The sequence below is a fragment of the Nansenia antarctica genome (assembly GCF_963989245.1).
Source record: "Nansenia antarctica genome assembly, chromosome: 4".
In the NCBI taxonomy this organism is placed as follows: Eukaryota; Metazoa; Chordata; class Actinopteri; order Argentiniformes; family Microstomatidae; genus Nansenia; species Nansenia antarctica.
Window position 1 is genome coordinate 4,541,882 of NC_137689.1, and position 12,190 is coordinate 4,554,071.

The 12,190-nt window shown below is 43.5% G+C and overlaps 2 protein-coding genes across 2 annotated transcripts; one reads left to right on the forward strand and one right to left on the reverse strand.

Annotated features, from left to right (window-relative positions):
* Nucleotides 1-1,301: 1,301 nt before the first annotated feature.
* Nucleotides 1,302-2,640, forward strand: c1qtnf4 (C1q and TNF related 4; the record flags this gene model as incomplete). Its single annotated transcript, XM_080528074.1, has 2 exons — nt 1,302-1,631; nt 1,858-2,640. The coding sequence occupies exons 1-2, from the start codon at nt 1,404-1,406 to the stop codon at nt 2,638-2,640; spliced, it is 1,011 nt and encodes a 336-aa protein (XP_080384200.1). The 5' UTR covers nt 1,302-1,403.
* A 4,811-nt stretch (nt 2,641-7,451) lies between these two features.
* On the reverse strand, nt 7,452-11,956 carry ndufs3 (NADH:ubiquinone oxidoreductase core subunit S3). Its single transcript, XM_080528527.1, has 7 exons — nt 11,886-11,956; nt 11,120-11,182; nt 10,730-10,827; nt 10,448-10,597; nt 9,895-10,020; nt 8,542-8,661; nt 7,452-7,715 (listed from the first exon to the last, which is right to left on the reverse strand). Exons 1-7 carry the CDS (start codon nt 11,938-11,940, stop codon nt 7,548-7,550), a joined length of 780 nt encoding a protein of 259 aa, XP_080384653.1. The 5' UTR covers nt 11,941-11,956; the 3' UTR covers nt 7,452-7,547.
* Between the last annotated feature and the right edge of the window lie 234 nt (nt 11,957-12,190).

Genomic DNA, 12,190 nt, shown 5'->3' on the forward strand with positions numbered 1-12,190 from the left:
CTACAGTATGTGATTCTGTAAGGATCACACTCTGAAATGACGGATATATTACATCAATCGCCTTGATTTTTCCTCCTCCTCAATTAAAGAAAATGCAACTGAGGTTTGTTTCCCGGAGGTTTGATGTACCATCCAAAGCCCAACCTGCCAATTGATCAGGGACAGGAGATGCGTCACAGCTCTCCGGAAAGGAGATGCGTCTCCAGCTCTCCACGATCTGTTCTCTGACTCACTCGATAGTTAGATTGCACATGAAGATACAGGGTTTATATCCAAAGTTATCTTTTTAACTCTTTTTTAGTCAATTCTGGGGCTAGAATTGATGTGTCTTCGACTGATACATACACCGTTTTCAACAGGAAAAGTTGGGTTTTTTCTGCTTCAGTTCCTCTATTTGCTTGATAAATAATTTGTGAGGTTATTACAGTAATTTGCCCCTGTCTAACACTGTGATGTGGCAGTGAGGGCACAGCAGATATCACCGTGGCTATAAATGGGGCTCTGAATGACATTTCAGCAGCACACAGCGACAACTATTGTGTAAATCTCCTTTTTTATAGGCCAGTACTAGGCTTAGCGGTTTAGGATTACACTGTGGCTTCATTCAGGTAATTTAGAAGGCACCATCAAGAACACAAACACACATAACATAACACAACATACCTTAATCCAGTCTGTGTACACAGGATCATCAGGATGTGCACATAGTAACATGACGTGACAGTAACAAATGTATAGAGTTCAACAGGTGAGCAAGTCATTAGTTATGTTGGAATTCATGACGTTACATGATTGTAGAGTGAACGGAAGGCTCCGGGTATGATGGTGGCTTCTTTCCTGTTGGTCTGACCCCTGGGATTGGGCAGTCGAGTATCGGGAGACGATCTCTATCTTCCGTTTGTTACTTCGTTAGCAGAGTAAAATGCAAACCTCCTGTACCTATGCTAATTAAATGCTGCTCCTGTGGTGTAATCTTTTCAAAGCTACTGTACTAACTGTGGTATAACTGAAACCCACTTCTGACAGTCAGAAATACATTCTGTACATGAAATGATGTGTAATTGTGAATGTATCTTCATCATCCTTATCATCACATAATTTTTCCATCGATGATTATACAGATTTATTTGATAAAACTGTTCTTTTTATAACGACTGACCATTTCCCAAATATATCCCCATGTTGATGTATGAACACACAATTACAACACAACATTATCTAACGTTGCCAATCTTTTTTTTCCCCCACAGGAAAAAAACAAAAACAAAATGATGCTATCGACCACAACCAGCCATGTCCTGATTGGCCTGTTGTGTCACCTGACCCGCGCGGCGTGGGCCTTCGCCCGTTCGCCCGACGAGGCGGAGCAGCGGTCGGCCTTCTCCGTGGCGCGCGCCAGCAGCATGGAGGGCGGCCCCAAGATGGTGGTGACCTTCGACAAGACGTACGTGAACATCGGCGGCGACTTCGACCCCAAGGCCGGCCTCTTCCGCTGTCGCATCCCCGGGGCGTACTACTTCTCCTTCACCGTGGGGAAGTTCCCCCGCCGCGACCTGTCCGTCATGCTGATGAAGAACCGCAACGAGGTGCAGGCCATCGTCTACGACGAGAACGCCGGCGAGGAGCGCAAGGTGCAGAGAGCTTTGGACTGTCTGGACATGAACACTTGAACACATGATCTCTGCACTTTATAATTATATTAATTATGACTCTTGCACTATGATGTTGGTTTGCACTGTCTTGTCCTGTCTTGCACCTGTCCTGCTGTAAACCGTGCTCCACTGTCCCAAACCAAATTCCTAACATGTTTACATGTCATGGCAATAAAGTCTTCTGATTCTGATTCTGATTCTGAAGGTGCAGAGCCAGAGCGCCATGCTGCAGCTGGACTTCGGCGACACGGTGTGGCTCCGCCTCCACGGGGACCCCCGCTACGCCATCTACAGCAACACGGGACACTACACCACCTTCAACGGCTACCTGATCTACCCAGACACCTACACCTTCCAGGAGCCTCCGAGGCGTGAGGAAACAACAACCACCCACGTGTACGGGAATGCCCACGATGATGAGCAACAACACAGCCTGCCGGATCAAGACGGCGGGCTCGCAGCCAAGGAGACGACGGCGGTAGAGACCCAGGTAGAGGAGGCGGAGGCGGAGGAGGAGGAGGAGGACCAGAGGTCGGCCTTTTCCGTCGGGCGCACCGAGAGCATCATAGGAGTGGACCAGGGGTTCCCCCAGCACCATCCCATCACCTTCGACACGGACTTCGTCAACATCGGCGTCGACTTCAACGTCACCGCCGGGGTGTTCACCTGCCGCATCCCGGGGGCCTACTTCTTCTCCTTCAACGCCGGCAAGCTGCCCCACAAAACCCTGTCGGTGAAGCTGATGAAGAACCACCTGGAGGTGCAGGCGATGATCTACGACGACAGCGACACGGAGAAGGCCCTGCAGAGTCAGAGTCTGATGCTGTCGCTGCAGAGGGGTGACACCGTCTGGCTGTACAGCCACCAGCGCGACGGCTTCGGGGCGTACAGTAACCACGCTAAATACATAACCTTCACCGGCTTCCTGGTGTACCCTGACCTCCATAAACAACAGAACGATCAGCAGCAGCAGAGCAGGAAGCTGTAAATTCTGCTAGAGGAAAACAGTGTCAGTAACTCAGTCGGCCTTTGGCGGACCTGCTGAACTAAATTCCGTTTTTGTGTCCAACTAAATTCTTCTTTTCATGGGTTTAACTTCATCAAACTCAAACCTGGAGGCTTGATAGAAGATGTGACTAAAATGCTAGCATTTCTAATATTTTCAGGATGTTAATGTCTCTGTTAAACTTCTCTGGAATCAAACAAACCTTTACCAGTGTCTCGACAGGCATGTGAAAACAATAGAGGGACACTTGTTTTGTGTCAAAATGAGTATTTTTTCCTTCATTTTGGAGTGAGTTTTTTCCCCGGCTACAACAGTTTCTGACCATAGTGAAATAAAAATATCACTTTGGGCTTAAACAGCTGCATGACCACAATGCAGGATGATTTAATTTGCCGTAGCTCTGCAGGGCAGTTCCATTGGACCACTAAAGACACCACATTCACCCTGCTAGTAGCTTTAAGTCCAAGCGCATCCTCAGTCAAAACATGCTAATTTTGGTCCTCAAGGCATAGGGAGCATAATTAGATTTTTGAGTTGAATTCATTACCTCAGATGGCAAACCGCTGTGGAGGAAATTGAAATTGCCTCCATGAAACCCTTACGATGATAGCGCCAGTTTAATTATTCCTGCTCAAATTGTAACAAAAACAAAAAAAGTACATATCAGTGTCTGTGTGAGAGGCATTCTGATGTGAATATGATACTCCAATTAAAACTGTATAGTTGGTGTAAATCAGTAATACAGTATATTGGGTTTCCTGTTCATCATCATCGCTAGGTTGTTACTCTTCAGTCTGAAACACACATACAAAGTGTGACATTAATAAAAATGTGACTGATTGCCTGCAATAGGGAAAGGTGAAATGCCAATAAAAATGTTTTCCAGTATATGGTCATTTATGGCACTAAAGGGGAGTCAAACACTTACGGTTAAAACTCACCAGCAGCGTTACATCAGCGGCGTGTGTGTGTGGTGGAACTTCTGCTGGACTTTCTGTCACCTCTTCCCTAACTGGAAGTGAACGACTTGTCATTTCACGCGACTTAGGATGGAAATGTATCTCTGCAGAACAGAGAGAGAGAGAGTGAGTGAGAGAGAGAGAGAGAAAGAGGGAGAGAGACAGAGAGAGAGAGACAGAGAGATCACCAGAAAAATACTGCCCTTGAACCTGATGTTCTTGTACCTTATTAACATAATATAATTATAGCCTACGTGGGGGTTTCTGCAGATAGTGGAAGTGTTGATTTAAATCCTTTTCAGGGTCGGCGTCACACAGAGAAGATAGGCCTAGCCTCCGACTCACTAGCTTGCTTGCAGCAGCAGTCAGCGTGAGAGGCCCGTGAGAGAGGCCCGTGAGAGGCCCGTGAGAGTGCATGAGAGCGTCTCTCACGCTGGCTGTATGGCTGCTCTAACCCGTTAACATGGGCGCCGAAATGAAACTCACACGCGCCGCTGAGCACTGGCGGACTCAGGGGGGGGGGGGGCAGGGGGGGCGACCACCCTCCTGGTGCCCCCACGGTTGAAAAACGTCTCTCTTAAGTGCCATTTTGAGTGGCAAAAATGAGAGGATGTGCCCTATTGGTGCCCCTCCAATGGTCTAAACTTGACCATGTGGCCCCACAGTTGAAAAAACGTCACACTAAAGTGCCCTTTTGAGTGCCAAAATTTGAGGATGTGCCCTATTGGCTGCCCTTCCAATGGTCTAAACTTGACCATGTGCACTGATGGGGTCCCATGTTGTGCAGTAGGTGCCCTTTTTTTCTTTTCGCCCCCCCCTGCCCTTCAAACAGCCTGAGTCCCCCACTGCCGCTGAGGTAACGCGAGCTTGACGCGTCCAGTGACATTTTAGCTACATTAGCCCTGTGTAAATGCCCTTGCCTGATGATGAGTAACCCAAAGTAGAGTAGTGTTGTTGGCTAAAATCCTAAACTTAAGCTCGGTGGGCTAACACAGTCTGGTGGCGCAGCGATGACGACGCTACTCCAGACCCAGTGAGTTAGTCACACCTGCACTACTTATTTTTGGAGCTCCTCATTCGTCACGCTCTCACACTCCCCTAATCCCCCAACGGTGTCACTAATGTAGGTACATACAGGTTCTAATCTACACTATATCCCTCTGAGGGTGGAATGTGGTTTTTAGAAACCCAAGCCCGACGGAATATATTCGGCACGATGTAAAATTCTTCAATTTGTGCGGGAAAATGATGGTCGGTCACACCTTGTACGTTCACATTTTATGGTTCTAATTCCCATCCTCATGTGCATGGTGGACTGCTATACAAAAAAAGAAATAGGTCTCTGGAGATGAGGGGACCAAATTCGAGGATAGGAGCTTTTTTTGAGGACCACAAGTAAGAAAACATGTTAGAGAGTTGGGGAATACACGATTATTCTTCTAGGTCAGTGAAGCAACCCGTTCAGAGTATCATGGTGACCCAGGGCCGGTCCTTGGCATAGGTGAACTAGGCGGTCGCCTATGGCGCCAAATGCCCCCCGCCCCCCCCCCCCCCCCAAAAAGGGTTTTACATTTCAATAATTTTGTCTCTATGAATTTCATGTCTCTATGAAAATATGTCTCAGCCTACTGTCTATTTTTGTCTTGAAACCATTGTTGTCCATATTGTTACTGTTGAATGTGTGGGTGGTGATGAGGCAGTACTGGTGGCTTAATGTGGAGATGGTGGTGGTGGCGCCCCTAAACATTTTGGGGGGGCATCAAATCATACTCTTGCCTAGGACACCTAAATACCTAGGACCGGCCCTGTGGTGACCTCTGGGAGGAACAGCTTTATGTTATTGGTGTATGATTTGGGCATAACGTTATCAAGTCACAATTATGCCTATTATCACTTTCATGCATGCTGTCATGGAAATGTCTGCAAAAGAAAACAAAATAAATGTGACACCTCATAAAGAGTAATTATCATCTAACAGCTTCGCAGGTCTGTTAATTAATGAAACTGTATTTCTATCCATTAGTGATTATTTGTAATTAACAATGTAAGTGGAATGTTTGTGATCTGTACTTTTGATCTTTGATCATTCAGAGGAATGGCAAATGATTTTACACTGCATATGTTGAGCCCCCGGATACATTATAATACCCACGTGTTTAACGTACAGTCTGGTTCCTGTTGATTCTGAACTGTTTTGAATACTGTGTTTCTTATACAATGGATGCTTAATTGGAATATGTTCGGCAGAATAAATACAAAGAAATGCAATGTTTCATTTCTTTATTGCTTTTTATTGGGTGGTGCATCAAACACATTTAGCTGTTTTAGAGGGTTTTGTATTCTTCTGAATATCAGCACCGTGCTCGTTCATGACTCATGAGTGGCTGCAGATAAACTGACCTTGGTCAAGTGATCATGTCAGCATAAACATAAAAATACAATGTTACATTTGGTTGGAACTCAGATTGTATTTTGTTTTATTGTAACATAAAAACAAAAAAAGGATGTTTATCGTAGTTCACCCAGTGACACATGACACCATAAACCTCTATTGACCAATACAATCCGCAACATATGTAACAATGTGATATATGATCCAAAAATTAAAATAGAAAAGTGAATAATGAATGAATAAAAGCTGACATATTTTTGTAATATGAACACCACCAGTTTTCAATAGCTTTTTCACCCATGAACACAGTGCCCTCTTCTGGTCAGCCCTGGTAAGACAGGTATGGTCCAGCCTCTCCCTGGTCTGTGGTGGTGCTGCTGTCTGCAGCAGTATGGGAACTTGAAGAACCATCACACAAGAAGCATACACACACCGGATTCAAAGTGGTTACACAAACTGGGTGCTCAGTCATCTGTGCTTCCTTACTTGATTAAGTAGAGCAAGAAAAAATAGTCATCTAGAGTGGTCATTTCAATTGTGATATCATTCCATGACTGTCAGTCAACCATTATGGTATCTATTAACCATATGGTATGGTTAAACAGAAGGCTTGAAACTGACAGTTCAGACAACTACACTGCTCAAAAAAATTAAGGGAACACTTAATCATCATAGTATAACACCAAGTCAATTAAACGTCTGGGACATCGATCTGCCCAGTTAGGAAGCGTAAACGATTGTTAATCAATTTCACCTGCTTTGGTGCGAATGAAAGCGACAGGTGAACAGGAGAGGCAACAGTAAGACAACCCCCAAAAAGGAAATGGTTTTGCAGGTGGTGGCTACAGACCAAACTGTCAGAAACAGACACCATAGGTTGGCATGAGGGCCCGACATCCTTGTGGGACTTGTGCTCACAGCCCAGCACCGTGCAGCTCGACTGGCATTTGCCAGAGCACACCAGAATTGGCAGGTTCGCCATTGGCGCCCGGTTCTCTTCAGAGATGAAAGCAGGTTCACACTGAGCACATTTCAGACGTGAAAGAGTCTGGAGACACCATGGCAAACGTTATGTTGCCTGCAACATCATCCAACATGACCGGTTTGCCATGTCAGTGATGGTCTGGGGAGGCATATCCTTGAAGCGTTCCCTTACTTTCTTTAATCAGTGTATTTGTAGGTCAAGATGTGATGGCAGGGAGAGTTGTCTTCAGCAAGGCTGACGAATTTGAAATCCCATTTAACCACAAAAAGCACCCATAGTACGATTAAATATAATCAAAAGCATCATATGATGTTTGACTTAAAGTGACAAACTTACTGTATAACACAAAAATCTGTTATATGCTCAACAAAGACAAGAAGGAGACAGTCAAATGTAGTCTCTAATCAGCACATCCAACTAATCAACATAAATATCATGACAACCCCACAACTGTTTAATATGTGTTTTTATTTACATAAATACTCAAGAACGGAATCACGGGGGACATTGGTCCCTCGACAGATGATTGTAATAGACTCCTAGAGGGTTATTCTTATTTGCTCTCTGGTGCCTTGTCCCCTGCTTCCAGCTTGGGGGCAGCTTTGGGCTCACGGTGAGCAGGGAACACCTCCCATGGGCTGTTCAAGTCAAACTTGCGGAACTCCTGCGAGAGCTCGACAGGCTCTGCCACTACTCGCTTCACCTCATCATCATAACGCACCTGAGACAGAATAGATGGGAAGGGGGGGTTGAGGAGCAAGACAAATAAATACATTAGAGCATCAGGGCAAAGATATGAACACCCGCCAAATCGTGAGTTTAGAATTATACGGTTCTATCTCCGTTTAGGGTAGTTCAGAGATATTGAGCGTCAAAGTTTTTACATTCCATTATGTTTTGTGAGATGGAACCTTTGTATTTTATGAATTACTAATATACTAAGTCTGCCCAGGACTGAACTGGACTCACTGTAAAAAACTCTGCACTGCACTTTACTTTATACCGCACTATCCAATGCACTGTTGTCTGTCCTGTGTTGTTGTTGTGTTGTCCTGTTTTTTGATATGTGAAAAAAGTATAAACGCACTAGCTGTGGTGACGAAGCAAATTCCTATATGTGTAATGCATAGTGGCAATAAACGTTATCTCAATCTCAATCTCTCAAACTAACTCAAAAATGTCAACATTTTAAAAATAACACCACACAGGCATTAATAAACACCTAATGGATCAGATTATGTCAAAAACTCAATTTTGACAAAAATGGAGATAGAACCTTATAATTCTAACGTCACGAAATGTAGGCCGACTGTAACTGCTGCACATCTCACTCACGCTTCTCCTGACTATCAAACAAACACCCAAGTCAGCTTTTTTATAGTTACAACCTAAAGGAAAGGAAAGTTCAACTACATTGCAACAGCACAAGATAGCAACTTCTAAGCGAATGTAGATGTGCATTCAGGTTTCTTTTCTTTTAGTACTGATGTACTGTATTATCTGTGTTAGATAGATACGAGGCCATTTTTGTCCGTGTCGGTTCTTACCTCAACATATCCAGACAGTGGGAAGTCTTTCCTGAACGGATGGCCCTCGAACCCGTAGTCAGTCAGAATACGCCTCAGGTCTGGGTGGTTGGCGAAGAACACTCCGTACATGTCCCAAACCTGACGGCACAAACACACGAGCAGCAACACTCTCATGAGCAAAACATTTGACACCACTGCATCTCTGTGTACCACATGTACAAAAGAAGAGATTTGGTGAGGCTGCATTCTCATTTTATGCACCCAAATTGTGGAATGCACTGCCAGTTTACATTAGGGATGCAACCTCAGCAAATATGTTCAAGTCAAGACTAAAAAAAGCCTGCAACGAATGGTGGATTGCTGATTCACATGCTTAGTATTCAAATGTATTGATTGTAAGTCGCTTTGGAATAAGGCGTCTGCTAAATGCCAAAAATGTAAATGTAAATGTAAACTAAAAGCCCATCTTTTTTAATATTGCCTTTAAATGACTAAATAATGAAATTAGGATTATAAAAACCCATCCTTTTAATATTGCATTTAAGTTACAAAATAATTAAATTAAGATGATATAATGATTAAAGCACTTTGAGCTGCAACATTTGCAGGAAAAGCGCTATACAAATAAAGTTATTATTATTATTATTATTATTATAAGTTACAGCTGGTCTTTTCTGCATGGAAACAGGAACAACTTTAAATAAATGTGTCTGACACTGAACTGCAACACCTCAGTAATGGTATGAAAAACACCACTAAAGCCACAACGTGCACACAGACTGCCACAAAATGATTGCGATCCGTCAAAAAAACGGATTGATTTCCTCCTGCTAGCATGGTGTGGTGAGTGGGAGCTCGAGCTGGGTGGTTTGGGGTGCACTGGTTTGAATAAAAGCTAACATTCTTATTAGGCTAACCGGTGCTGCTGGGGTGCTGGGGCTATACTGCAACTTATTCCATGTAGGTAGTTTGTGTAACTGAAAAGTTTGGGTTAATAAAAAAAACAATACCATAGGCAGTCTGCTTATCTCTATAGTTTTGGAGTGCATTTCGTGAGCTTAGAATGATAAGGTTCTATCTCCGTTTAGAATGATAAGGTTCTATCTCCGTTTAGAGTAGTTCAGAGATATTGAGTGTCAAAGTTTTTACATTCCATTATGTTTTGTGAGATGGAACCTTTGTATTTTATTAATTACTAACTCAAAAATGTCAACATTTTAAAAATAACACCACACAGGCATTAATAAACACCTAATGGATCAGATTATGTAAAAAACTAAATTTTGACAAAAATGGAAATAGAACCTTATAATGCTAACGTCACGATTTGTCAAAGCATTCTTCTGAACTGGACCAATCAGACTGACTCACCTCCCTCTCGTACCAGTTGGCTGCCTGGTGGACCGTCACAACAGAATCTACCGGGGTGAGCTCGTCTGTGTAGGTCTTGATACGGATCCGCGAGTTGTACCGGAGGGAGAGCATGTTGTACACGATCTATCCCCCATCACAAGAAGAAGAAATGTTAAGAAAACATCTTAGACCTGAACACTTCATCTGTAAATTCACACATCAATTATCTGATTAAACCTGAGTACTGAGTATATATATTTTTAAAAATCCATTCTCACTCATGTCAATTATGGAAAGTTTTGCATCCAGTATAAGTGACAAGAGAGATGCATATGTTACGGTACATGTGGGAAAACGGTACATGTGGGAAAACTAGGGTTAGGGTTAGGTGCTAGGGTGCTACGGTTAAGGTTAGGGTTAGGGTTAGGTTTGGGGGTAGGGTTAGGGATAGGGATAGGGGTAGGGTTAGGCATGCCAGCATGTACCAAGTCGACGTAGCACCTAACCCTAACCCTATTTTTCCCACAAGTACCGTATTCCCACATGTACCGTAACACATATATATGAATACCTCAAAACGATTCTGGCGGGTAGGGATGTCCACTGCAGTGAGGTCAGTCATGTTTCTAAACTGAGCGTTGGTGTGGTCCCTCAAGAAGGTCAACACAGGGATGACCCCCTCAGGGGCGATCATCACCTCCAACTCGTTGTAACACGTTACCTGAAAATACACCACGCATCCAAATGTCATGGTAACACACTACCTAATTACTGACATGTTGCAATCATCATGGAACATCAAGTGTATCCTCCTTTGGAGAAGGAGTATACTCAAATACTGTTATTAACTGACTTGAACTTGCTGGACGTATTTCGGAAGCATTTCAGCCACATATTCTCCAAAGGCTGAGAGTTGGTTGTGGGCGACGGCATCCGTGGGTCTGACTGTGGCTGAATAAAGATGAAGCACATGAAAGTTCAATTGAGTAACACGACAAAAGATTGTGAATTACCTATCAAAGACAACAATTATCAATGTCATTTAGAATGGACTATAACATATAGCCTACTCCTTGACAAAAAAGATTGCCAACTAACTTTATATTGGACATGACTAAGGGTTTAACATAGCCAACTCTATACAAGCAGTGCCATAAGAAGATAGATAAATAAATAATGCCACTGCACTGAACCTTATAGTATTAAACCATATTATGGGCTTGTATTGCTAATTGATACTTACGTCTGGATTCAGTGGTTGTGGTCTCAGACCTGGCTTGCACAATGTAGGCGCTTCGGTTAGCAACTGAAACAACAGATACATTATAATAGTTATTGTCGTACACATGATAACACCCATCTAATCTCACATTACACCTCTCAACTAAAGCATAGAACATCTAACTGGTGGTGTGTATGGGGTTAGTACAGTATATAGATCATCTGGTGGTGTGTATGGGGTTGGTACAGTAGCTGATACTAGTGTAGACTGAAGACCCATCTCTTCAGGTTACACCTTAACTGCTCCTCCTGAGACATCTTCTGCCCCTCAGTACTGCGTCTCCCAAAGACACCCGCTTTCCCCTCTACTGTGTCCCTAAGAACTTCTATTGCCCCCCTTGTACTGTTTCTTTGTTTCTCCAGTGTAAAAAACAACAACTAGGTTTTAGAAGAAGGTGATAGAACTATCAGTGGCCCCGGGCCTGAGCTGGATTACTCTTCCTGCTACGACTGGTGGACTGATGATTCTCATGCTTAGTATTCAAATGTATTGATTGTAAGTCGCTTTGGAATAAGGCGTCTGCTAAATGCCAAACATGTCAATCTAGCTGATAGCATTGACAGGCTAGTCTGGACTCGATGTTAGCCTCCTTACTGGAAGGTCAAACAAGAACTATCTGATTACAGACACACTCTCTCAGCAATAGCGATGCGATCAATTCAAGGCAGAAGGTGAATTAGTTGCACAGAAGAGTTCCAGAGTTCATTCCATCTTATTATTTACTCACGGTTTAGACTCCTGCTAAGACCTCCACGGACCAAACGCACCAACGAAGCCGCCATGTTTGCCCCACCACAATGTAATCACAAGTCTTCTTCTGCTGATGTGGAGCTAGGGTTAGTCCACCGCATCAGCGCCCCCTACTGGTGGAGTATGGAAGTGACATGATACTACTGAATCGTGGTAATGTCAAGTATAATTAGATTAGTAAACATCATCAAGGATCAATGATCAATGTTTTTTATTTTCAATTGTATTCACGTTTCACAATACTTTACATTTCAACAAATAGAGTACAGTATCGATTACAAA